The sequence below is a fragment of the Periophthalmus magnuspinnatus genome, chromosome 11 (assembly GCF_009829125.3).
Source record: "Periophthalmus magnuspinnatus isolate fPerMag1 chromosome 11, fPerMag1.2.pri, whole genome shotgun sequence".
Taxonomy (NCBI): Eukaryota; Metazoa; Chordata; class Actinopteri; order Gobiiformes; family Gobiidae; genus Periophthalmus; species Periophthalmus magnuspinnatus.
This window is the reverse complement of record NC_047136.2, coordinates 83,559-111,209: the sequence shown is the minus strand read 5'-3', so window position 1 is coordinate 111,209 and position 27,651 is coordinate 83,559. Positions and strand designations below refer to the sequence as shown.

The window sequence follows — 27,651 nt, the reverse complement described above, 5'->3', positions numbered from 1 at the left end:
ACATTTTTTGTATGAAAAGCGCTTTATAAACAGTTTGTTGTTGTTGTTGTTGTGTGATGTCCTGCAGTGTGTTAGGAGATACAGGCTCCTTTATGCAAAAATAACAGGTATAAAAACTCCATAAAATGTATTAACATTGTGTCCTGTTCTTTTTGTTTTTTGTTATGTCATGTCTGTTAATAAAACTGACCCCTGCTCCCAGAGATGGAAATAAATTAAACAAGATGAGAAGAAACGACGAGAACATGAATCAAAGAACAGGTTTACAGAACAGGTCTGAGGGAGCGTGTTCACTATATAAATGAGTTTGAGTCATTTTTACATGATGAATTCAAAACATGTCACATGCACATTATAAACTCAAATATGGAACAGATGTAATAAAAAAACAAAACAAATGTGAAATCATGAGTTTGCTGCAGTTCTCATGTTCACTATTTCAACACTCACACATGTGCTTCTGGGTCATTTCTGGGTCATTTGTCCAGGGTTGTGTAAAACCAATGGAATCACCATGAACTCAGGTGATCAGAGCCACAACAAACAGGTCGTCAGCTCCAGGAGCTCATTAGCCGCCTGTAGTGGAGGAAAACTGGGATTAATGGAGAGGGACGGCCTCCCGGGGCCACGGCCGGATCATTAGAGGCATCAGGACCGGCTCATTACGGCTCTTTGTTCAGATGTAGAGCATCACTGAAGGTGGAGGTCAGAGCGGCGTGGGTCAGATACAGGGTCAGGAGCAAATTTCAATCAGAATGACCCCTCCAGGTACACAACAATTAATCAGAGGAGCCCTGAGAGATGCTCCAGTCCATTTAAGTGGAACACACGATTTAAGATGTCGTCCCAAAACAAGTGAGTTCAATCTAAAAAGGATGCCCTCCCATGTCGTTAGCAGCATCACTGTCCAATGATAACAATGAGCAACTTAAGAGATGAAAGAAGTGGAAAAATATGTGTTTTTCCACAGGGTGCACGATCATTATACTTGAAAATTACATTTTCCCTTGAATCTTAATGTGCAGTGAGTTAAATCTTCACATAAGACATATTTCAAGACAAGTTGAGGTCTAAAAGCAGCAGGGTTAAGCCGGATTTATTCATAATTAGATCCCAGAGCAATGGCATATTTTGCTCTCTGCAGAGGACACTGTCAAAACAATCGCAACGACAAACAACTACAAGCAACGACGAGCAACAACGAGCGACGACGAGCAACAATGCATACGACTATAACCAGGTCTGCAGGAGTAAACAAACAATCGAATCAACAAAACGTCCTGTCTGCTGCACAAAAACTGCTAAACCTGCAGTTCAAATCTGTACAAACATATTCTGAAATGTGATACTTGCATTAGTCAGTTCATATTTTTGTATTTTTGACAGTTTTTCTGGAATTGTGAACTTCTAGTGTTAAAGGTGGAACTTTAGAGTTCCGTAATCTGTCACATTCTACAGAAAACAATCATAAAAAAGTTTTGAAATAGGACCTCCATGCAGATAATACAGACCTTTACAACTAACACCGGATATTCAAGTGCAGCTCATTGGCTGATCTCTACACTGTAAATCTGCGGATCCCCTCATCACTGAAGGCTCTGTGACCTCAGCAACAACAAGGAGCAACAAGAATAAGAAACAAGAATCAACAAGAACAAGGAGCATCAAGAATCATCAACAACAAGAAACATCAACAACAAGAAGTGTCAACAATGAGAAGCAACAACTGAACAACAGGGGCTGTTCTTGTTGTTGAAGAGCTTCAACAACAAGAATCAACAAGAAGCATAAAAAAATGAAAAGCATCAACAGGCCTGTCCCCAGAGTCACTGCCATCTTATCGTTCTATGTTTGAAAGAAGGAAGTGTGCAAGTTTTCTTTGCACCACTGGGAGAATTTTGGTTATTTTTAGCAATACAATAAGATTTAAGGTATAAAAGGCTGAATGAAAACAGATTAATGACAGACTCAATCTAAACTAAAGTGATTCATTCTGCTGTTCATTCACTGCAGCTCAGGATTTTAACAGTTTTATAGATTTAGAATTACACACAGTTCAACACTTTACAGAGATGTGCGTCACAGGTGAATCTCCTCGTTTTCAAACGGGCGTGGCTGACAAGAGTATCAGAAAAAAAAAAGGAAAAAATATCACAGGGGTCAGAAAAACATGGTGGATTTCTGCAGAATCAATGAGTGAAGCCTCTGTGAATCTGAGGTGAGATCAATTAGATTTTATTTGTAAATCACAGATGACCAATGACCAGAAATAAACAGATCTGATTGGACGATCATGTTTGACCGGGCTCGATATTTACTTCAGCGATATATCGCGTGCTGACCGTCCCAGTCTCTCTTCTCTGTCTGTATCAAAGACCAAACCAAACACTCATGAGGAGCTTTTTCAGAGCCCAGCACGGCTCCTCAGAACTGAGTCTGAAAAGTCCAAGGAGCACGCTCAATGTGGACTAAACACTAAACTAACAGCTGTGCTCAGCCGTGGTCAAAACTAAAATATTTATGTTTTGAAACTGAAACAAGTCAGACCCAAAAACACTGGTTAGTTTGAAAAATGAGGCTGGATTTAAAATATAAAGTTAAAGCAGAACTCGTGGGTATTTCTCACCCACAACATTCTGCAGAGAAGCGCCTTCATAAAACTCAAACCCACATGACTCCTGCACTCAGCAAAAAACTTTAAAATGTTCCATCTTTACATAACAATCCGATTTATAGTAGTCCAGAGTAAAAGACTAATTAAATTCTGCCAAATGGACAAAAAGTGGTTTCAGTGAAATGGGGTCATTTGTTTTATATTTGAAGGAACATTTGTTCAGTATTAAGGAAATTCAAATCTATTTGAGTAAAAAAAAAAGTCCCAGCTTTATTTTAAAAACTATGTAACAACTTGTGCTAATCATAAATGTGGAGGTGTGTGTGCTCGGATCAGGACTGATTTAGGGGGTGGAGCGAGATCAAGACGAGATTTTGAATTTATAAAGACTGAATTGTGTGGTTCAGTTCAGTTTTAACATTTACATTTTTTAAAATATTTTTTGCTGTCATTCAAGCTCTGCTTTGTAGAAATATGGCTTCTCAAATGTTCACTCTCCAGAGTTTCTCTTTTTTTGACACGTTTGTGCGCACAGGAGAAAAATGATCTTTGATTATTTTTCCATTAAACCTTACCATTTGGGCTGGACAATTATTCACAGTGATGATAAAACGATTAACTCTGAATAACACTGACCAATCAGGAGCCTTCTCTCCCCAAGGCTGTTGCAGTAGAGTCAGAAACAACACTGTCAATTAACCTGTTGTTAAGCGCCCGACCCGTTCCAAAGCAGAGTTAGGGCCAAAGAGGCGAGTACCTTCACCAAACTCACTCCTGATTGGCTCTTTGGTTGCTATGATACTGTCAGTATTCCACACATGGATCTTGGCTCCAGATTAGCCGCTGTAGCTGCGAGCCTCGACTGGCTTCATTTGGCCGGAGCTGAAAGCTGTGGGTGACGTCACGCTCCCTCGGTCCACTCCTTTATACAGTCTGTGTTACATAAACATCTAAAAACAGATTTTTGGCATAATCAGATAATTAAAACTCATTTGACAAAGACAAAAACTAAGAGAAATAGATCGAAGAGTTATTTTGAAATTCATGGTATTTTGTTTTTCAAATCAACTCTGCTCTAAAAATCCTCTGATTCACTCACACGTGTCGCCAGGTGTTTTAGACTCAGATGTCACAACAAAAATCCAACTGAATCACTGTCCCATCTGATTAGTGCAGATACCTGACTGTGTAAGTGTTCTCAGAGATGAACAGGTCTCAGACACAGCTCATAAGAACATCGTCTCTGTTCAAAGAAGCAGCTCATCTCAGTGTAGGGTTTGTTAGTCAGAGGTTAGTCCAGGGAACATCAACTGAACCAGAGAAACACTGCAGAGTTCATTCACCTCAGATCTGTGTCAGAGTGAGGCCACGATGGACATGTGTGCATGGAAGATTATTTTTAACATGAAAAGATGATTGTTAAACTCAGACAAACTAAAGACAGTTTTGTTAGATTAAAAAGTGGAACTTTTAAAGAAAAGAACAGAGTTTCAGTCCAACCAAAGAAGAAAGGGACACCAGCCTGTGCCAAAACTATAAAGACTAAACTGCATGAAGATAACAGATTTAATACAGCACAACTTAACCACTACAGTGAGATCTGCGGGGTAACGCTCCTCCTCTTCTCCATGGGGGATTTGTTGTTTGTAATGTGTTCGCTTCAGTGTCGTTAGCTCCTCCCCTCAGACAAATATAAGGCAGTGTCCAGCAGTAATCTGACCAGAACTGAAGAAGTGTCTTGTAGGAGTGAAGACGTTTGGCTGCTCGTCCAAGTCGCACAGCCAAACGTCGTCACGCCTACAACTTTTTGCCCAGTGACAGATTTGAGTTTATCTTTTACTCTGGATCTGTCTTGTGTTTATTCAGTTGCAGGTGTTATTACTGCTGTGAGCGGCTTCGCCTCTCCACTGATCTAATCTGTAACTTGACGAGGACACGTCATCTGTTCGTCTTCATAGAGATTTAAGTTTTTATCCTGCACTCTTCTGTTTTAATGTCAATTTTAGGATGTTTTGATTTGTGTGATTTTAATGTCTTTCTTATTCTGTAAAGCACTTTTGAATTATTTGTGTACAAATTGTGCTGCAGAAATAAACTTGCCTTGTCTAATGCCATACTGTGGAATATTCTAGACAAAGCAATAACATCTCTTCACTTTAGGACTTTTCTGGTGGAGAGTCGGGCGCCTGCTTGTCTCCATGAAGAACACAGGATTGAACAGGGTCAGAGTGTGGTCTGTTCTGCCCGTTACACCCCTGGCCGTTACACCCCTGGCCGTTACACCCCTGGCCGTTACACCCCTGGCCGTTACACCCCTGGCCGTTACACCCCTGGCCGTTACACCCCTGACCGTTACACCGCTGACCGTTACACCCCTGACTGTTACACCCCTGACTGTTACACCCCTGACTGTTACACTTCTGACCATGTGTACCTGCTGCGTTGACATACACTGTTCTAACTGTCACACCTGTGGAAACAAGAATAGGAGGAGAGGAGAGGAGAAGAGGAGGAGGAGAGGAGAGGAGAGGAGGAGGAGGAGAGGAGAGGAGAAGAGGAGGAGGAGAGGAGAGGAGGAGGAGGAAAGGAGCAGAGGACAGTCTCTGATCTCATGCTTAATGAGGCGTGTCTCAGAGGACCCCCGGAGGCAGCCCAGGAGTCGCAGCTACTCCCAGCCCAGGTTTAACCTTCACCTGTCACTTTGTCGCGTCGCTCGCCGCGTCGCTCGCCGCGGTTGCTATGATACACTTAGAATCACAAATATAGAACTTGGCTCCAGATTAGCCGCTAAAACTGTGAGCCTTGATTGGCTCTTTTGGCTGAAGCCTGTGGGTGAAGTTAAACTTCGTCTGTACAGAGCCAGTCGTGGTTGGTCGGGTGTTAGTTGTAATTGCGACAGTAGTTGTAATGTTAGTTAGTAGTCGGGTTAGTTGTAATGTTAGTTAGTAGTTGGGTTAGTTGTAATGTTAGTTAGTAGTCGGGTTAGTTGTAATGTTAGTTAGTAGTCGGGTTAGTTGTAATGTTAGTTAGTAGTCGGGTTAGTTGTAATGGTGATGTAGACTCACATTATAAAAGTATGTAAACTGGTGTATTTGCCTGTCCAGGTGGCCCCTGGGAGTAACTGTAAACTGATGTTTTGAAGACCAGCTCACAGTTCATCATATGACCTCATGGACTTAATAATCTAAAATGATCTAAAAAGCCTCAACAATCGACCTTTGGAGAACAGTTAAAATCAGATGAACTTTTAGTGCTTCACCAAAGCCTAACATGAGGCCCAATAAAAGCTGTTACTCTGTAAATACAAACGGAGGTAAAAGAGGAGGTCAGAGCTCAGAGGAATCAGCCTGAGCAGAGGAATCACAGATAAAGGTCATCCGCTGGTCACTGACATTACTCAAACAATAAACAACATGTTTTAGAGCGAGGACACAGCTCCACGTAACCACGGTGACATTTAAATCTGAGCTGGCTTTACCTGCCTCAGATGTGCACCTCACCTCGGCCAATTACAGCCTCTCCCCTTTGGCCTGGAGATCTGCAGTGTTTAAGAACGCCACAGTCTGCCCTTTGCTCAGCCCGTCCAACAGAAACAGCATTTCAAACATCGGTATTTCGAACATCCACAAAGGGAAAAGAGGCCACGTATTTCTTCACAGTCAAGAATGTTTATGACGCAGGCGACACAGAAACCACCAGCGATGAAGACGATGATCTCAGGAAGGCCACAAGAGACCCTGGGGATTTTTGGTCCTTTACCTAAGCTTCTATTTTTATGGAGACAGAATAATGGTGGAACAGACTGTCTACACAGAAAGGTGATGGAAAATAAACAAGTATGTTTCCTTGTCTCACAGTAAAACAAACATCGAGAAACAGAGGACACGCAAAAGGAACAAAGGACAGAACGTGAGAAGGAAACAGTGAAGGCATGCACACGAGCAACAAACCCAAAACACAACAAGAATAACTCAAAACGGCCATTTTGACCACTGCAAAAAAAGATCCACATCACGGACTGGGACAAAGCAAACGTCACTGGGACAGAGGACTCAAACATGGCCGCTGGATTAAGGAGGAAACTGAAAAACAGGACTTTTGACCAGGACGAGGGACGATACTGTCCCGAAGAAGTCGGACTGCAGATGGCGCTGTCGTCCTGTCTCCACCGGTAGGAAGACAGCGCCAAAACCTGTTTAAATCAGCTGACCAATCACATCACAGCAACTTCATGTGGCCACTGTGAGGCGCTAGTGAGCTCCAAACTGTCAGAGATGAAACAAACTAAACCACGGTCTGGAAAAAGAGTCAAAATAAACAAACCGAAGACCAGATGAAGCTCACTGGACTAAGCATGTTTCCAACAGCGTGTGAGTGTGTGTGTGTGTGTGTGAGTGTGGGTGTGTGTGTGTGTGTGAGAGAGAGTGTGTGTGCGTGTCCAGATACAGTGTGCTGTTTCTCAAAATGGGGAACTACACACTTAAATGGCTAATCATTGGATATATTGCGTTATTGTCGAGAAAACAAACTTAAAATGAACAATAAAAATCCAATGTCGTCTTCCAAACACGGCTCTGAAATAAATTTTGAGGTCAGTTTTGTGTCAGGTCCATTTGCATTTTGTGCTTGAACCTCGACTAAAACCTTTAGAGGAAGATTTGAGCTCATCCCAGGAGCACGGGTAAAATCTGTCCTGAACATTGTAATCAACATAATACAAAGAAAACTCAGATATTCATTCACCTCATTTACGAAGCACGTCCCTGAAGACGCCAACGCTAATCAGTCAGAAGCACTTTGACACTGAATCTGTAACTAAAATGTTGGAGGTACGAGAAAAGACACAGGGGCCGTCTTAACGAGGGCAGATCATGGACACAGAGTTTGTGTCGTGTGAAACACACTGCAGTTGTACAGACGGAGGATGTAGAGCGTAGAGCGGATGTGGGGTTTGTAGTATTTTATTATAGAGCGTTTAGAGGTCCAGTTTCCTCCTGTGGAGTGATAAAACTGAGCAGATAAATCATTCTATTCTCTGTGGGGAGATGAGTAAGACGCACATTACAGGCGCCGTCTTTCTGCGCCGCACTTAATAACTTCACTCAATACGTTTTACATAAGACCATATTATGGCATTTCCTCACATCAACACAAGTGTTGTGTTCCAAACAAGCAGCTCTGTCTTTTCATTATGATTCCTGTGTCTGACTCAAACAAAATACTGAAAACTTTGGATTATGTTTTCTTCTTGTTAACAAAGAAAGAAAATGGCAGATTAATCGCTGCTGTAGAAGCTGCAGGAACTTCAGTGTTTTAGAGCCAAAGCAGACACATAAACAAAGTCTTATCTTTAGGGAGATTCTTTTCAAAACAAATGACTCTGTACCCTGTACCATATACCCTACACTGTGTACTCAGTACCCTGTACTCAGTACTCTGTACCATATACCTGCACCTTGTACCCTGTACCCTGTACCCTGTACCCTGTACTCTGTACTCTGTACTCTGTACTCTGTACTCTGTACTCTGTACTCTGTACTCTGTACCCTGTACCCTGTACCCTGTACCCTGTACTCTGTACTCTGTACTCTGTACTCTGTACTCTGTACTCTGTACCCTGTACCCTGTACTCTGTACCCTGTACCCTGTACTCACTCAGAAACCACCGAGTAATTTAAAAATAATTTAAAATGAGCCAAAACAAACTCTCCGCAACATCTGAATTCAGAGTGAAATATTCACAGTCAAGTTCTTATTTCAGAGGCTCAAAGTGAGGCCATGAAAAACAGATGTTAAATACATGTTAATTAAATGTTAATTCGACTCTAACGAAACAAACTAAGATAATATATAAATATATATATATATATATTAAAAATACGTGTCTTCAGTTACACGCCAACAGATATAACTATTTTCAGCAGCTCCACAGACACGACGTGTCCGCCATTTTGTCAATGATCAGTTTTTCTATTGACACCATGAAGCCGACTGATCAATACAGGCCGTTCAATAAAGGACACAATAAAACCCATGGACAACAGAAAAGGACACAGAGAGATCAATAAATCCGAACATCGAAAGATCAGGTGATCAGACTTTTGTATTTGGAGTTGAATCGAGGGTTTTTTGAGTCGGGGGGTTTGAAACCGTTGGAGGCAGATTAAAAGTCTGCAGTGGTTTGTTCATGATCAACACATTTTAATTTAAGTTTTGAAAAGACAAAAAGTAGTCCAATTAAAAACAGATTGATCAATATGATGCTGCCCAAACCCTCGTTCCCTCTGACACAGATAAACCTCCATAAACATAAACCTCTCATCCCTCGAGTTCATCTCCACGTTGAAGCTTCAGTCTGAAGAGGAGCTTTTGGCTTTGCAGTATTTCTAGGTCAGTCATTTTAGGGGGATATAATTTGCACAAGTCCTTCACAGATTTGAGCAGCGCAGAGCCCAGCGCCTGCAGCTGCACTCACGAGTTCATACAGACAAAACGCTTTTCCTTTGGTCAAAAGAGTCTGTGTGAGTTCAGGCCGTGACCCTGTTCACTGCACGAGGCGTTTTAGCACAGAACTCACGAGAACGCTTAGTGCGCCGTTCATCTTAACGAAAACTCTCAAGACCTACAGAAAAATCCACATTATATATTGAGACGCTCAAGGTGAAATATGTGAACATGTCTCACACAAACTCACACATCAGAGGCTGTACACACTGTCACTGCACATGTGCGAGGGGCCATAGATAAGGCCCAGTATCGGCCGATATTGATACGATTCTTCAATATCAGTCGATGAGTCAAAAGGAAAAGTTTTATGTGAAACAAACCTGTGACTATATATGTCCCAGAAAAATGCATTTCATTATTTTTACAGAAGTGAAAAGTTTAACTGTGATCGTTTCAGATGAATGTGTGGACCTCACTATGGATGTGTGTGAGGACCTCACTATGGATGTGTGTGAGGACCTCACTATGGATGTGTGTGTGAGGACCTCAGCATGGACGCATGGATGTGTGTGAGGACCTCACTATGGATTAGTGTGTGGACCTCACTATGGATGCGTGTGTGAAGACCTCACTATGGATGCGTGTGTGAAGACCTCACTATGGATGCGTGTGAGGACCTCACTAGGGATGTGTGTGTGGGCCTCACTATGAATGTGTGTGTCTCATTATGGATGTGTGTGTGGACCTCAGCATGGAGTATAAAAACTAAATCCTCCCTAATGTGTTGTGTAGTAGAGACACTGAATGTATCGGTATCGTATCGGCCGATCTTCCCTGTGTTGTGTAGTACACACTGAATGTATCGTTATCGGTATTGTATCAGGTCTTTGGCGTGTAGTGGACACTGCAGGTGCTGACCTCTCTGTCCATGCTCTCCAGGTCCTCCTTGCACAGCGTGTACAGGGGCATGGTTTCGGACATACTCGGCTGGCGATCTCGGCGACACGGCCCCGGCTGCTCGACGTCCGAGCTTCCCCTGAGGAGCACATTCACGTGAGTCATCGTCACGGACACAAACCGTGAGCTCGGTACAGTTTTAGAATGAACTGTTTAGCCCCGCCCACTTCCTGCGTCTGGGATATCGCACCATGACAGAATCCACTGACAGGGAGCGTTTTAGACTGTTTCCTTACAGTTCTCACATCTGACTATTTACTTTTTTGTCTCTCTTGAAAATGCACTTTACCCTTTTTGTCCCGTTAAAAACGTAAATACAGAAAAGAAATCTATCGAGATCTTGATCCCAACTGTAAAGCACACGGCAAAAAGACTACTATACTACTGCAAATATACTACTGCAAACGTACTACTATACTACTGCAAATATACTACTGCAAATATACTACTGCAAAAAGACTACTTTACTACTGCAAATATACTACTGCAAAAAGACTACTATACTACTGCAAATATACTACTGCAAATATACTACTGCAAAAAGACTACTATACTACTGCAAATATACTACTGCAAAAAGACTACTATACTACTGCAAATATACTACTGCAAAAAGACTACTTTACTACTGCAAATATACTACTGCAAAAAGACTACTATACTACTGCAAATATACTACTGCAAAAAGACTACTATACTTCTGCAAATATACTACTGCAAAAAGACTACTTTACTACTGCAAATATACTACTGCAAAAAGACTACTATACTACTGCAAATATACTACTGCAAATATACTACTGCAAAAAGACTACTATACTACTGCAAATATACTACTGCAAAAAGACTACTATACTACTGCAAATATACTACTGCAAAAAGACTACTATACTACAGCAAATATACTACTGCAAAAAGACTACTATACTACAGCAAATATACTACTGCAAAAAGACTACTATACTACAGCAAATATACTACTGCAAAAAGACTACTATACTACAGCAAATATACTACTGCAAAAAGACTACTATACTACTGCAAATATACTACTGCAAAAAGACTACTATACTACTGCAAATATACTACTGCAAAAAGACTACTATACTACTGCAAATATACTACTGCAAAAAGACTACTATACTACTGCAAATATACTACTGCAAAAAGACTACTATACTACTGCAAATATACTACTGCAAATATACTACTGCAAAAAGACTACTATACTACAGCAAATATACTACTGCAAATATACTACTGCAAATATACTACTGCAAAAAGACTACTATACTACTGCAAATATACTACTGCAAAAAGACTACTATACTACTGCAAATATACTACTGCAAATATACTACTGCAAAAAGACTACTATACTACTGCAAATATATTACTGCAAAAAGACTACTATACTACTGCAAATATACTACTGCAAAAAGACTACTATACTACTGCAAATATACTACTGCAAAAAGACTACTATACTACTGCAAATATACTACTGCAAATATACTACTGCAAAAAGACTACTATACTACTGCAAATATATTACTGCAAAAAGACTACTATACTACTGCAAATATACTACTGCAAAAAGACTACTATACTACTGCAAATATACTACTGCAAATATACTACTGCAAAAAGACTACTATACTACAGCAAACGTACTACTGCAAAAAGACTACTATACTACTGCAAACGTACTACTATACTACAGCAAACGTACTACTGCAAAAAGACTACTATACTACTGCAAATATACTACTGCAAAAAGACTACTATACTACTGCAAATGTACTACTGCAAATATACTACAGCAAAAAGACTACTATACTACTGCAAATATACTACTGCAAAAAGACTACTATACTACTGCAAATGTACTACTGCAAATATACTACAGCAAATATACTACTGCAAACGTACTACTGTACTACACTTCACATCCTAATTAAAAACAGCTGATAATAGTATCTAAGACAAGAGAGTCGGAGGGTTGTACAGTGCCCCCTTGTGGTAGGGTGTGTGTTTACACACACCTGAGAGGAGGGTTATACAGTGCCCCCTTGTGGTAGGGTGTGTGTTTACCTGAGAGTAGAACAATCGGACGGTGAGGCCTGGAGGTAGGCTGAGGGCCGAGCGGGTGGAGGACCCCTGCGGATGAGTTTCCCCGTGACCGGGTCGTACGTGCGGATCTCGGGGGGCGGGGGCGGAGCTCTGGCCTGGACAGGGATTGGCTGAAAGACCGGCTGCTTGACGTAGCCGTGTGCATCTATAAACGCCGCTGGGCTATTACTCCTGTTGGGACAAGAGTCAGGTTATGGTAAACTGAACGTTTGTGGCGGAGGGCCGGCTGCCTGAGAATGTTCCACAGTATGGCATTAAGTTTATATATCTCCATGGAGAGAAGCAAAACATGCAGGTGATGCCACCAGGCCAAGTTACAGGTCAGATCTGAGAGGGAGCAGCCTCGTCACAATAAGAATGTATATTTTTCAAGAAATTTTATGTAACACTGAGAAAAATGTCAGGCAAAGAACTCATCTCAATGGAGACGAGCTGGTCATGAATCCTACAGCAGAAAAGGTACAGAGTGCGACTTTAAGAATATCTTATCTATCATCTAAGGAACAACATGAGTCAATGCCAAAACAGACCAGGCAACTTCAGACTCTTTGTATGTCATAATAAGTGTTGTTAAAGTGTAAATCCCTCTCATTAGAAGAGCCATTCACAGATGTTTATATGTATATGTTTATATGTTATATTCTATCTGAGGCTCATTACCGTGGCGTCCTGATGTAGTCTTCCTTCAGAGGATACAGTCGCTCGTCCACTCTCTCCCAGCGCTCCAAGCAGCTCCAGAGCCAGTCCGGGTTCACCACATGGAGCTGTTTACAGGCCTGTGCCTGACGGACTTTCTCTGTGCCTGGACACAAGCCACAAGAAGCAAAAATGAAATGAAACTTTAATATTTGACTTTCTCTGTAGATGAACCACAGCAGCACAGAACCACGAGTGAAGTCACAGTACATAACACCCCCACCTTCTTTAATGCTCCAGCTCTACCCACTGAGCCACAAAATAAAGTGATAACAGAAACAGACACACAAAAGTAAAATAGATCAATTGTTCCTGTCCAGGGATGACAGGTGGACATTAGTATTTTTGCTATAATCTGGCACCAAAGGTATATATAAAGTATATATAAAGTATATATAAAGTATATAAAGGTATACAAGGTCAATGCAGTGCACTGTCCCAAATAAAACCACACGTCTATTATTAAATTAGGTATTTTAAATAACTGTAAATGTTGTATGACAGTAATGCAATATCAATATTAATGTGATTTTAAAAAATACTTTTTGATACAATTTATTTATTGTTAAAACAAAAAATGTGCCAGAGTCAGTCAAAGTTTAATGTCAAGATCAGATCAAGGCAAACGTGACCTAATAAGTGGAGCAGGTGGATTAGCTCTTTGTTCAGCTCAAGTCGTTTTAAATGTGATATAGAAATAAACTTGAACTGTAGAATTGTACACACTTCCCGACTTGTACATTACATACTTTTATCTATACACTGTTGAAAAATAAAAAGAGTTTGTCTTTGGCGTTTCCATGGAGCCTGTGAGGCCTCTGACTCTGGTGGATCTTCTGAAGATGAACATAAGTGATTGGCACATCTTCCTCACAGCGGGGCAGAGCCTCAGCTGCACAAGTCGTTTTTTGAAGAGAGTTTGATTTTTTTGATGTTGTGATTGGATGAATCAAATATTTGAAGCAGGTTAGTAAACCCCTGTCAGATCTGAGCCTCCTGCTGAGAATGAAAACTCATTTTAATTTAATTATTGCAGAAAGTTACTGTTTTACCGTTCGACCAACTCCTGTGCAGTTGTATGTGGGTCAGTGAATCTGACCTCTTGACCAACAGTTACTGTTGTTGTGTTCTTGGGCAAAACACTCACCTCACCTCTAGTGTCTGTTTACACCGGTGTATGAGTGTGAATGAGTGAGTGTCTCCTTCATGTAAAGCGCTTTGAGCCATGACGCGACGTAAGTGTTTTATAAAAGTGACCAGTTAAGACAGCGGTTCTTAACCTTTGACCTCAGGGCCTCACATTTTATGGAAAGAAAAACTTGGGGCCCAGTCTTATATTAAATGCATTATATTGTTGATTTTGTGGCTCTTAGGAGGGCGTTCATGAGTCTGAGCCCCGGCCTCATGGTTCAGAATCACTGACTTAAACATTGGTGCACAAACTGTTGATGTTCACATAAACCTGTCGTACCTGCTCGTGCTGCTATGAGATGTGTCGTCTGGTTCGGATCCTGAGCTTTGAGGATAAGGCTCTTGCCGATGTTTGCCCCTAGTGCTTTAGCGTGGTAATATTCCCTCGTCCTCTCCATGGGGTAGTTGGTCGGGTACAGCCCGCTGAACACCACCGTCGTTCCCTCCAGCGTTTTTCCTTTCAGCTCTGGCACAATCCTCCGAATGTCCGGCATTTCTTGCACTTCCTTTTTCAGGTAGTGGTTGTAGCGTGCATAGTACTCCGCGTGGATCCTCTCTAGCACCTCCTCTAAATATATCAAGTGATCGTCCTGGTCGGTGTCCTCCTCCTCCTCCATGTTGTGGTCTAAAAGCTCCGCCCCCGTGGTCACACCTGATTGCTCGCTGTTTTGAGATTCTGTTTCTGGTTCTAGTTTATCGGAGCAGCCATTGTCTAAATTTGTGTCTGGAAGTTCCACATGCTCCGAGCTATTCCCAGCTTTAGTGTCACCTTCCTTCGAAACCTCTTCTTCTTCCTGTTTAGAATTCCCGTCTTTTGTCGCCGTGTTTTCACTCTCACTGTCTGTTTTGGGAGGTTTTTCTGATATGGAGTCACTGTCGCTGTCACTGGAAAGATCAAAGTCCAGATTATTCGTTTTGTGGTCAGGTGTGGATGAGTTGGCATTGGTGTTCTTAGAGTCCTCCGTGTTCCCAGTTCCATCTCTTACTTCTGTCTCTGCGTCTTTACCCTGAGCTGAAACGTCTCCTCCAGAGGCAGGTGGATGCGCTACTTCGTTTGTGGATTTTCCCTGAGTTGAACTTGTAGGCTCGTTCTTGCCGTGCTCCTTAGTTTTTCTGCTGACGCCGTTGTTTTGTTCATCTGTTGATCCCGAAGGCTCGCCGCTCTCGGTCAGACGGCTCAAAGCACTTCCTGTAAGAAACGAAAAAGACAAAGATTTATAATGATTCAAAGAGGCTGGACAAGTTCAAAACTCTAACTGTGAACTGATCCTGTTATTTTGATGATGTAATGAGTCGATGCTTCCGTTTAATGCAGCTCTGAGCTCTCTCCTCTCTCTCCTCATTGGTCCATCTCCTCACGCTCTTACATACAACATACAAACTGGATGTATGGATTTTAAAATATGTTTTTGACAGAAACCATCACAGAAACCTGTCCATTCTTTCAGTTCAATCAGTGAGACTTACACACTCCTGCTCTGATCAGCGGCTGAAAGTAATGTGAACTCTTTAAAGAACATGTGAGTGAACTCTTTAAAGAACATGTGAGTGTGAACCCTTTAAAGAACACGTGAGTGAAGCCTGGACACGCGGCTGGAGTCTGGAGTCATAAAGGAGCAGCGGCGGGATTAGAGTGGGCGGGGCCACAGAACCGAACCGGCCGTTATCAGGAGTCTGCCCTGATCAAACTCCACAAAAAGAACTGGGACTGATCGTTAAAAAAAAAGACTTGTTGGTGTTTGATGCTGGTCTTGCTTGTGTTTGATGCTGGTCTTGCTGGTGTTTGATGCTGGTCTTGTTGGTGTTTGATGCTGGTCTTGTTGGTGTTTGATGCTGGTCTTATTGGTGTTTGATGCTGGTCTTGTTGGTGTTTGATGCTGGTCTTGTTGGTGTTTGATGCTGGTCTTGTTGGTGTTTGATGCTGGTCTTGTTGATGTTTGATGCTGGTCTTGTTGGTGTTTGATGCTGGTCTTGTTGGTGTTTGATGCTGGTCTTGTTGGTGTTTGATGCTGGTCTTGTTGGTGTTTGATGCTGGTCTTGTTGGTGTTTGATGCTGGTCTTGTTGGTGTTTGATGCTGGTCTTGTTGGTGTTTGATGCTGGTCTTGTTGGTGTTTGATGCTGGTCTTGCTTGTGTTTGATGCTGGTCTTGTTGGTGTTTGATGCTGGTCTTGTTGGTGTTTGATGCTGGTCTTGTTGGTGTTTGATGCTGGTCTTGTTGGTGTTTGATGCTGGTCTTGCTTTGTTTGATGCTGGTCTTGCTGGTGTTTGATGCTGGTCTTGTTGGTGTTTGATGCTGGTCTTGTTGGTGTTTGATGCTGGTCTTGTTGGTGTTTGATGCTGGTCTTGTTGGTGTTTGATGCTGGTCTTGTTGGTGTTTGATGCTGGTCTTATTGGTGTTTGATGCTGGTCTTGTTGGTGTTTGATGCTGGTCTTGTTGGTGTTTGATGCTGGTCTTGTTGGTGTTTGATGCTGGTCTTGTTGGTGTTTGATGCTGGTCTTGCTTGTGTTTGATGCTGGTCTTGTTGGTGTTTGATGCTGGTCTTGTTGGTGTTTGATGCTGGTCTTGTTGGTGTTTGATGCTGGTCTTGTTGGTGTTTGATGCTGGTCTTGTTGGTGTTTGATGCTGGTCTGGTCATGGAGATCTCACGATGTCACATTTTTTGCCTAATTCATGAAGTTTATGATAATATTTAAAATATGAAACCTCCTCCTCAAGGGGAGAGAGAGAGAAATGGAGAGAGAAGAAAAGTAGAGAGAGAAAAGGAGAAACTGAAGCCAATGACAAAGAAAAAAACTGTTTTAATGAAATTCGAGACAACTGTTGTTGTGATTTTGGGCGTTACAAAAATAAAATGAATTGAATTGAAATTATGACATCACAGGTGTCCCCAAAATGTGTTTAATAAGAGTTTATTCAATGTATGATGACATGAAACAGAAACACACTTACGCACGTACACATGTACACACACAGACACACACACAGACACACACACCCCCACCCCGACACACACACAGACACACCCCCTCGCACACCCCCCCCCCACAGACACACACACAGACACACACTCGCACACACACCCCCACCCCGACACACACACAGACACACACCCTCGCACCCCCCCCCCCCACAGACACACACACAGACACACACACCCCCACACACTCGCACACACACACTCACACAGACACACACACTCGCACACACTCGCACACACACACTCACACAGACACACTCACACAGACACACACACAGAGCCTGAGTTCTCTGTTGCACCTTGTCGTTTCTCTGGTTTTACCTCATGTTAAAGACACATTTAACCTACAGTTTACATAAATATTCATGGTGGAAAAAAGGTTCATCTTGATCCCGACCTGACGGTCTGAGAAAATATTTTAAGAAAAGGCCCTGGATGAAACTCAGAGGTTTCATCCCTGACGTTTATAAAAACTGCTCAAATGTGAAGCTGTTTGTAAATGTTCCACAGTAACTGATTTTGTGTGTTGTGTAAATGTGTGTGTTTATAGTTGTACCTTTCTTGTGCGCCTGAGCCTCCCGTGAGCCAGGGGGCGCATTGATGTCCCCTGTGCCCTGAAAATATGTGTATTTCTTCACAGTGATGAGGTTTGGTGCAAACTTCCAGACGTCCTCACGGTCGTCGATGATACAAACCATCGAGTCTCCGCAGGGAAACAGGTTTCTGCAAAAAAGAAACCACCAGATCATTGAGCTGTGTTTAAAGAGACACGCGCCTCCCCCTGCTCCTGACGCGCCTCCCCATGCTCCTGACGTGCCTCCTCCTGCTCCTGACGCGCCTCCTCCTGCTCCGGACGCGCCTCCCCCTGCTCCGGACGCGCCTCCCCCTGCTCCGGACGCGCCTCCCCCTGCTCCGGACGCACCTCCCCCTGCTCTGGACGCACCTCCTCCTGCTCCTAGCACGCCTCCTCCTCATTTGATCAAATAGGCCACCTGTCCCATAATAACCTCCCAGGAAACATAATGAGGCAGTGATTCGAGGAGCAGTGAGGAGTTTCAGACGTGTTTCAGACGTGTTTCAGACGTGTTTCAGACGTGTTTCAGACGTGTTTCAGACGTGTTTCAGACGTGTTTCAGATGTGTTTCAGAGTTTGACTGTTTCAGAGCTGCACAGAAACATTCTCACCTAAGATTTCCCGTCTTGGAGAAAGGATCGATGCACTCGTCTCTGGACAGGATCCGATGAGAAAACAGCTTCTTTTCAGGATCCAGGAAACCTCCAAACACAAAGAGAAACATGAAACACATGACGTCAGCTTTTATTCTACAGAAACTTATGAAACGGAAATGTTTGATTCAGTTTGATTTAGTCACATGACACATTTACATGAGACTGAAGCAGCTTCATTTATGAAACACTGAACACTTCACATAATGAGACTAATCACATCTGTGCTGTTCTTTTACATTTGGTCAGAAGAAAAGTAGAATCAGCTGCTCCTTAAGAGAGAAGACCTGAAGTACTGAAGACATGGAGTACTGGGGACCTGGAGTACAGAAGACCTGGAGTACAGAAGACCTGGAGTACAGAAGACCTGGAGTACAGAAGACATGGAGTACAGAAGACCTGGAGTACAGGGGACCTGGAGTACTGGGGACCTGGAGTACAGAAGACCTGAAGTACAGAAGACCTGGAGTACTGGGGACCTGGAGTACAGAAGACCTGGAGTACAGAAGACCTGAAGTACAGAAGACCTGGAGTACAGAAGACCTGGAGTACAGAAGACCTGGAGTACAGGGGACCTGGAGTACTGGGGACCTGGAGTACAGGGGACCTGGAGTACAGAAGACCTGAAGTACAGGGGACCTGGAGTACTGGGGACCTGGAGTACTGGGGACCTGGAGTACAGGGGACCTGAAGTACAGAAGACCTGGAGTACTGGGGACCTGGAGTACAGAAGACCTGGAGTACAGAAGACCTGGAGTACAGGGGCCCTGGAGTACAGAAGACCTGGAGTACAGGGGACCTGGAGTACAGGGGACCTGGAGTACAGAAGACCTGGAGTACAGAAGACCTGGAGTACAGAAGACCTGGAGTACAGGGGACCTGGAGTACTGGGGACGCCTCACTCTTCTTGAGCCACTACAGAATAAAGTCAATATTTGGACAGTTGCCCTGAAACGAGTCGAGCTCCAGATGAAGCCGAGACGTAAAATCCAATTCAGAAAAACATTAAACATTTATCAGCTTCAACTGAGGCAGAAGAACCAGGACTGGACTGAGTGTGTGTGTGTACAGAGTGTGTGTGTGTACAGAGTGTGTGTGTGTACAGAGTGTGTGTGTGTACAGAGGGGGTGTGTGTGCAGAGTGTGTGTGTGTACAGAGGGTGTGTGTGTGTACAGAGTGTGTGTGTGTACAGAGTGTGTGTGTCTCTGTGTGTGTACAGAGTGTGTGTACAGAGTGTGTGTACAGAGTGTGTGTGCGTACAGAGTATGCGTGTGTATCTGTGTGTGTACACGTGTGTATGTGTGAGTGTATATGTGTTTATGTGTGTGTATGTGTATATGTGTGTGTATATACAAGTGTGTTTGGCCCCTTGTGCGTTTGCACATTTTTATTCTTGGTCTACAGTCCGTTTGACTTGAGCTGGTGAATCAGAGCAAGTCACATCCAGATTTACAAAAACAAAACAAACTGCCCCACAACAACACACAGGCAAACACCACCCCCTGGTGGACACACAGGGGAGGTGCAAGAAGAGCAGTGGTGCTTTTCCAATTAACCCCCAACAAGGCATTAAACAGTGTGAATAGAGTGTGAGAACAGAGTGTGTGAACAGAGTGTGAGAACAGAGTGTGAGAACAGAGTGTGAGAACAGTGTGTGAACAGAGTGTGAGAACAGAGTGTGAGAACAGAGTGTGAGAACAGAGTGTGAGAACAGAGTGTGTGAACAGAGTGTGAGAACAGAGTGTGTGAACAGAGTGTGAGAACAGAGTGTGAGAACAGAGTGTGAGAACAGTGTGTGAACAGAGTGTGAGAACAGAGTGTGAGAACAGAGTGTGAGAACAGAGTGTGTGAACAGTGTGAGAACAGAGTGTGAGAACAGTGTGTGAACAGAGTGTGAGAACAGAGTGTGAGAACAGTGTGAGAACAGAGTGTGAGAACAGAGTGTGAGAACAGAGTGTGAGAACAGAGTGTGAGAACAGAGTGTGTGAACAGAGTGTGAGAACAGAGTGTGTGAACAGAGTGTGTGAACAGTGTGAGAACAGAGTGTGACAACAGAGTGTGACAACAGAGTGTGACAACAGAGTGTGAATAGAGCATGAGAAAGTGTGTGAACAGTGTGTGAACAGTGAACAAAGTGTGTGAACAGAGTGTGAACAGTGTGTGTGAATGAGGCCTGTACATGCGATGGTGTGTATGTATGTGTGTATATGTCTACCTGTGTGCATGTGTACCTGTAATCGTGTGTGCGTGTGTGTACCTGTAATCGTGTGTGTGTGTACCTGTAATCGTGTGTGTGTGTACCTGTAATCGTGTGTGTGTGTACCTGTAATCGTGTGTGTGTGTACCTGTAATCGTGTGTGTGTGTGTACCTGTAATCGTGTGTGCGTGTGTACCTGTAATCGTGTGTGCGTGTGTACCTGTAATCGTGTGTGCATAGAGCCGACTCCCGAATGTGAAGACGTGGAGTTCGTAGAGTTTGGTGATTTTGTCCAAAAAGTCTTTACAGTGAGGACGCAGCCGCGTGTGGAGCATGGGCTCAGCTCGGCCCAACTGGAAGTGGAAAATGCCCTGAGACGACAGACGAGGTGTGTTTAGAGAACGAGCAAAACACACATTTTAACTTCATATTTATGTGTTATTGTTGTCACACTTATACGCCCTGACCACGCCACACACCTGACCACGCCACACACCTGACCACGCCACACACCTGACCACGCCACACACCTGACCACTCTACATGTCATCTGTGTCCACCTGAGTGCTGTTCTGTCATGTGGTTAAAGTCATACTTTGTTGTTCTGTCATATGGTTAAAGTCATACCTTGTTGTTGTTTTGTTGTGTCTTAAAGTCGTACCTTGTTGTTGTTTTGTTGTGTCTTAAAGTCGTACCTTGTTGTTGTTTTGTTGTGTCTTGTTGTTTGTTGTGTCTTAAAGTCGTACCTTGTTGTTGTTTTGTTGTGTGTTAAAGTCGTACCTTGTTGTTGTTTTGTTGTGTCTTAAAGTCGTACCTTGTTGTTGTTTTGTTGTGTCTTGTTGTTTGTTGTGTCTTAAAGTCGTACCTTGTTGTTGTTTTGTTGTGTGTTAAAGTCGTACCTTGTTGTTGTTTTGTTGTGTCTTAAAGTCGTACCTTGTTGTTGTTTTGTTGTGTCTTGTTGTTTGTTGTGTCTTAAAGTCGTACCTTGTTGTTGTTTTGTTGTGTGTTAAAGTCGTACCTTGTTGTTGCTTTGTTGTGTCTTGTTGTTCTGTTGTGTGTTAAAGTCGTACCTTGTTGTTTTGTTGTGTCTTGTTGTTCTGTTGTGTGTTAAAGTCGTACCTTGTTGTTCTGTTGTGTGTTAAAGTCGTACCTTGTTGTTGTTTTGTTGTGTGTTAAAGTCGTACCTTGTTGTTGTTTTGTTGTGTGTTAAAGTCGTACCTTGTTGTTGTTTTGTTGTGTGTTAAAGTCGTACCTTGTTGTTGTTTTGTTGTGTGTTAAAGTCGTACCTTGTTGTTGTTTTGTTGTGTGTTAAAGTCGTACCTTGTTGTTGTTTTGTTGTGTCTTGTTGTTCTGTTGTGTGTTAAAGTCGTACCTTGTTGTTGTTTTGTTGTGTGTTAAAGTCGTACCTTGTTGTTGTTTTGTTGTGTGTTAAAGTCGTACCTTGTTGTTGTTTTGTTGTGTGTTAAAGTCGTACCTTGTTGTTGTTTTGTTGTGTTTTGTTGTGTGTTAAAGTCGTACCTTGTTGTTGTTTTGTTGTGTTTTGTTGTGTGTTAAAGTCGTACCTTGTTGTGTTGTTGTGTCTTGTTGTTTTGTTGTTTTGTTGTGTGTTAAAGTCGTACCTTGTTGTTGTGTTGTTGTGTCTTGTTGTTTTGTTGTGTTTTGATGTGTGTTAAAGTCGTACCTTGTTGTGTTGTTGTGTCTTGTTGTTTTGTTGTTTTGTTGTGTGTTAAAGTCGTACCTTGTTGTTGTGTTGTTGTGTCTTGTTGTTTTGTTGTGTTTTGTTGTGTGTTAAAGTCGTACCTTGTTGTGTTGTTGTGTCTTGTTGTTTTGTTGTGTGTTAAAGTCGTACCTTGTTGTTGTGTTGTGTCTTGTTGTTTTGTTGTGTTTTGTTGTGTGTTAAAGTCGTACCTTGTTGTGTTGTTGTGTCTTGTTGTTTTGTTGTGTGTTAAAGTCGTACCTTGTTGTTGTGTTGTTGTGTCTTGTTGTTTTGTTGTGTTTTGTTGTGTGTTAAAGTCGTACCTTGTTGTGTTGTTGTGTCTTGTTGTTTTGTTGTGTGTTAAAGTCGTACCTTGTTGTTGTGTCTTGTTGTTTTGTTGTTTTGTTGTGTTTTGTTGTGTGTTAAAGTCGTACCTTGCTGGACGTCCTGTGGCAGTGCTGTTCTGTCGTGTGGATTAGCGTCTGGTCCAAATCCACCATCAGGACCAGTTTCTTGTTTCGGTGCAGTCTCTGCTGATCTTCTCTACCGAGCTGCTCTGCTTGCTGTTGGGGGTCAAAGGTTAAAATGAACACACACCTCACTGAACACACACCACACTGAACACACACCTCACTGAACACACACCACACTGAACACACACCACACTGAACACACACCACACTGAACACACACCTCACTGAACACACACCACACTGAACACACACCACACTGAACACACACCACACTGTCCACACAGATGGACTCACCTCAGAGCTGACCATCAGCTCCGGGACGCTGTGGACCATGGAGACGGTTGCCGTGGAGATGGGAGCCTGCTGTTTCCCGTTTGCGCTTTGTAACCTGGAAAAGAGGCCAAATGATATTTACAAAAAAATAATTTATATATTTTACTTTTTACTTTTAAAATATATTTAAATAAATGTATCTGTGTATCGTCCGCAAATACTACACCTGTGGTCACAGATTCAACAGCAGAGATAAAGCTAACGGCTAAAGCTAATGGCTAAAGTTAACAGCTACAAACATGCACTCTGCAGACACACACACACACTCTGCAGACGCATACACACACTCTGCAGACACACACACACACACTCTGCAGACACATACACACACTCTGCAGACACACACACACACACTCTGCAGACACACACACACACTCTGCAGACACACACACACACACACTCTGCAGACACACACACACACTCTGCAGACGCATACACACACTCTGCAGACGCATACACACACTCTGCAGACGCACACACACACTCTGCAGACACACACACACACTCATACACACACTCTGCAGACGCACACACACACAGGCTCTGCAGACACACACACACTCTGCAGACACACACTCTGCAGACGCACACACACACAGGCTCTGCAGACACACACACTCTGCAGACACACACACACACTCTGCAGACACACACACTCTGCAGACACACACACTCTGCAGACACACACACTCTGCAGACACACACACACACACACACACTGTGTGATCTACATTCGTCCTGAGGTTTACAGATATTAAACCATTTAATCCGTTTATATAATGACATAAACTGAACAAGGCGACGCAGACGTGATGAATCAGTTTATGTTCCACACAAAGAGCTGCTGTGGGGTCAAAGTGCATAAAAAACATTTTAAAATTAAAATAAACCTGTGGATTTAGTTTCTTACAGTTTGCTGCCATCTAGTGGTAAGGATGGTGACATACAGCGTCTCATAAAGAGGAAGGTTTTATTTTTATATTTTTATTAACTCACTGTGTCAGGTCCTGGCCACACTCGGCGCACAGTCCTTTCATCACAATGGGGTGACTGCACTCCTCCATTCTGACGATCACACCGCTGGAGAAAACACAATAGCATTATATTATTATATGTTAATGAGGTCAGGATCAGACATTTGTTAAAACTGTTAAACAATAATAATCATCAGTCCAAGAGCCAATCAGGACACAGAACACAATGGTCTACAGTCCAACAGCCAATCAGGACGCACGACACAATGGTCTACAGTCCAACAGCCAATCAGGACGCACGACACAATGGTCTACAGTCCAACAGCCAATCAGGAGGCACGACACAATGGTCTACAGTCCAACAGCCAATCAGGACGCAGAACACAATGGTCTACAGTCCAACAGCCAATCAGGACGCACGACACAATGGTTTACAGTCCAACAGCCAATCAGGACGCAGAACACAATGGTCTACAGTCCAACAGCCAATCAGGACGCAGAACACAATGGTCTACAGTCCAACAGCCAATCAGGACGCACAACACTGCACGTTCATACACTGTAAAAAAAAAGCATACATAATTGTACTAAAAAAAATCTGCGAAACAGCGAGACCATGAAAGGTGAACCACGATATAGCGACAGACAAATGTAATCTATAATTAAACAGTTTTCATGCTAACGTCACAGACGTCGTGTGTCTGATTTATTGGATCAGTTTGGGTCAGATTTACACAAACGAGAAACAACGGTCACTTTAAATAAACAAAAACATCAACAGACAAGGACAAACTCGCTCCAGATGCTCAACCACTGACCAGTCCACTGACCACAGTCCACTGACCACAGTCCACTGACCACTGACCACTCTCCACTGACCGCAGTCCACTGACCACTCTCCACTGACCACAGTCCACTCATGTGTCCAGTGGAGCCTCTTCAGTCACATTTAAACTCTTCTTCTCAAGTCTCAATGTGGAACATTCAGAAGAAATAAAGTTTATTTTGAAGTTTCTTTATTGTTCTGTTTCACGCCATTTTATTTTGAAGGCGCAGTGTTTGTTTTATTTTGAAAGCATAGTGTTGTGTTTGTTTTATTGTGAAGGAGCAGTGTTGTGTTTGTTTTATTGTGAAGGAGCAGTGTTGTGTTTGTTTTATTGTGAAGGAGCAGTGTTGTTTGTTTTATTGTGAAGGAGCAGTGTTGTTTGTTTTATTGTGAAGGAGCAGTGTTGTTTGTTTTATTGTGAAGGAGCAGTGTTGTGTTTGTTTTATTGTGAAGGAGCAGTGTTGTGTTTGTTTTATTGTGAAGGAGCAGTGTTGTGTTTGTTTTATTGTGAAGGAGCAGTGTTGTGTTTGTTTTATTGTGAAGGAGCAGTGTTGTGTTTGTTTTATTGTGAAGGAGCAGTATTGTGTTTGTTTTATTGTGAAGGAGCAGTGTTGTGTTTGTTTTATTGTGAAGGAGCAGTGTTGTGTTTGTTTTATTGTGAAGGAGCAGTGTTGTGTTTGTTCTGACTTGACAGTTGTAGCTCCTGATGCTAGCTCACATGCTAACGCTCACATGCTAACTGTTAGCTCCTCAGTGAAACACACACACACCGGGATCCGGCTCTTACCCTGGAGGAACGACCTGTCCGGGCTGACAGCACAGCTCCCGCACCACCCCCGCGCGGTCCGCCTTCAGCTTCTTCTCCTGAAGCCTGATGCCCTCCCCCGCGGCCGCGCGCTCCGCGGGCACGGCCAGAGCCAGCACCGAGTCCACGTTTATGAGAGAGCCGGCTCTCACTTTAAACTCCAGGAGCCGCAGAGGGCCGGCTCCGCTCGGTACACGGACCTGATGCACGTGCACCTCCTCGTCCTCCGCAGCGCCTCCGCCTGAGTCTGCGGGAGGAGCGTCCATCTGGAGCTGCACAAACACCCTGCGCCTCAGCCGCTCCGTGGGTCCCGCTCCGTGAGTCCCGGTGGGTCCCGGTGAGTCCCGGCGAGTCCCGGTGGATCTGTGACGGTCCACAGCGTCAGACCAGACTCCGGGGCATGACTCGAGTCAGATCTACACAGATGTTTGTTGAGCTTCAGGTCTCTGATCTGCGCCTGTTTCGCTCTTCCCGCCCGTAAACAGGAAACAGAGCCTCTGCGTCACTGCGTCACCCCACAGCTTCCGGTTACGACAACAGCGCGGGCCGGGTCCCAGTTCGACAAATGCACACCCCCAAGCACCGTTCAAAGTATCGTTCGAAGTATCGTTCGAAGTACCTCCATCTTGCCGAAATAGGACAGGCCAACGCCACAGAGCGTACGTCAACCTCTGTCTGTGCCTTACGTTACGGCTTATGTTACGTCGCCTGCTGACCTCTCTGAATGACCTCTCTGAATGACCTCTCTGAATGACCTCTCTGAATGACCCCTCCACCCCAGTCCCACCTCAAAACCTTTTTTAAATACTCCTATTCTGTTTTCTGTTCATATAATTGTATTAATGTTTTCATTGTGTTTATTTTCTGTAAAGTGACCTTGGAGGTTAGAAAGACATGTTTAAATAATAATAATAATAATTATATATATATATATATATATATATATATATATATATATATATATATATATATATATATATATATATAAAATTGTTTTTGTTTTTGTTTTTTTTTTCATTGCAAACTACACATAGGTATGGAAGCCCGTTTCCGCCATGAAAAAAAAAAATAAAAGCCCCACAGAAAGTCGAAATTACGAGTTTTAAACTCGAAATTACGAGTTTTAAACTCGAAATTACGAGTTTTAAACTCGTAATTATGAGTTTAAAACTCGTAATTATGAGTTTTAAAACTACTAATTATGAGTTTAAAACTCGTAATTAGAACTTTTAAAGTCTTAATTGAGCTTGTAGCACACTGCAACTGAGTGTACAGAGCAGAGGAGACAGGAGGAGGACTGTTATGTTTATCACCTACATACTTTTAAAAAATGAATAAATTAAGCTCCAGTAAAGTTTCTGGCGTCTTGAACAAATCAGTGGGCCCTGAGTGCTGTTCTGACCACTCATGAGCTGTGCTCTGTGTCTGTGAGCGCTCGTTTTCCTGGTCTGAGCAGAGTGCCAGCTGGTCACAACCCCGCTGGTTTATTGAGGAAATTATTAAAATACCAAAATCATTTAATCAAAATTGATAAGGTTCACTTTTTGTAAATGTTACATTCCCAAAATTACGAGTTATAAACTCATAATTCATACTTTTAAAAGTCCTAATTACGAGTTTTAAACTCATAATTAGTAGTTTTAAAACTCATAATTACGAGTTTTAAACTCATAATTAGTAGTTTTAAAAGTCGAAATTACGAGTTTTAAACTCGTAATTACGAGTTTTAAACTCATAATTACGAGTTTTAAACTCATAATTACGAGTTTTAAACTCATAATTACGAGTTTAAAACTCGTAATTTCGACTTTCTGTGGGGCTTTTATTTTTTTTTTCATGGCGGAAACGGGCTTCCATACATAGGAGACAAACGACATATACCGGACAGACGAGCCGCACTAGTAATAATACTAATTAGTACTAATTCGGGTTTTTATTATAATTGAATGTTTAGAAACAATTAAGACATTGGCTTTGCTTCCGTTAATTATTAAATATATCAGTATTTTGTTAATTGATAAAATCTGATTGTGTCGAGAGAAAAATATTAATATAATATATAATATATAATAATAAATAATGAATATTATTAAACATCGGCCG

The 27,651-nt window shown here is 42.7% G+C and overlaps 1 protein-coding gene across 1 annotated transcript in view; it reads right to left on the bottom strand.

Moving 5' to 3' along the window:
* Window positions 1–26,055, bottom strand: part of ctdp1 (CTD (carboxy-terminal domain, RNA polymerase II, polypeptide A) phosphatase, subunit 1) — a 56,227-nt gene extending 30,172 nt beyond the window's left edge. Inside the window, exons 1-11 of the mRNA XM_033975706.2 lie at window positions 25,531–26,055; window positions 23,940–24,023; window positions 22,905–22,998; window positions 22,572–22,700; window positions 20,662–20,812; window positions 18,203–18,293; window positions 17,574–17,740; window positions 14,319–15,227; window positions 12,812–12,953; window positions 12,113–12,322; window positions 9,980–10,097 (exon numbers count right to left, since the gene is read on the bottom strand). Of these exons, the coding sequence (XP_033831597.2) occupies window positions 9,980–10,097; window positions 12,113–12,322; window positions 12,812–12,953; window positions 14,319–15,227; window positions 17,574–17,740; window positions 18,203–18,293; window positions 20,662–20,812; window positions 22,572–22,700; window positions 22,905–22,998; window positions 23,940–24,023; window positions 25,531–25,814 (2,379 nt within the window). The 5' untranslated portion in view covers window positions 25,815–26,055. The remainder of the gene's footprint in view (window positions 1–9,979; window positions 10,098–12,112; window positions 12,323–12,811; window positions 12,954–14,318; window positions 15,228–17,573; window positions 17,741–18,202; window positions 18,294–20,661; window positions 20,813–22,571; window positions 22,701–22,904; window positions 22,999–23,939; window positions 24,024–25,530) is intronic.
* Between the last annotated feature and the right edge of the window lie 1,596 nt (window positions 26,056–27,651).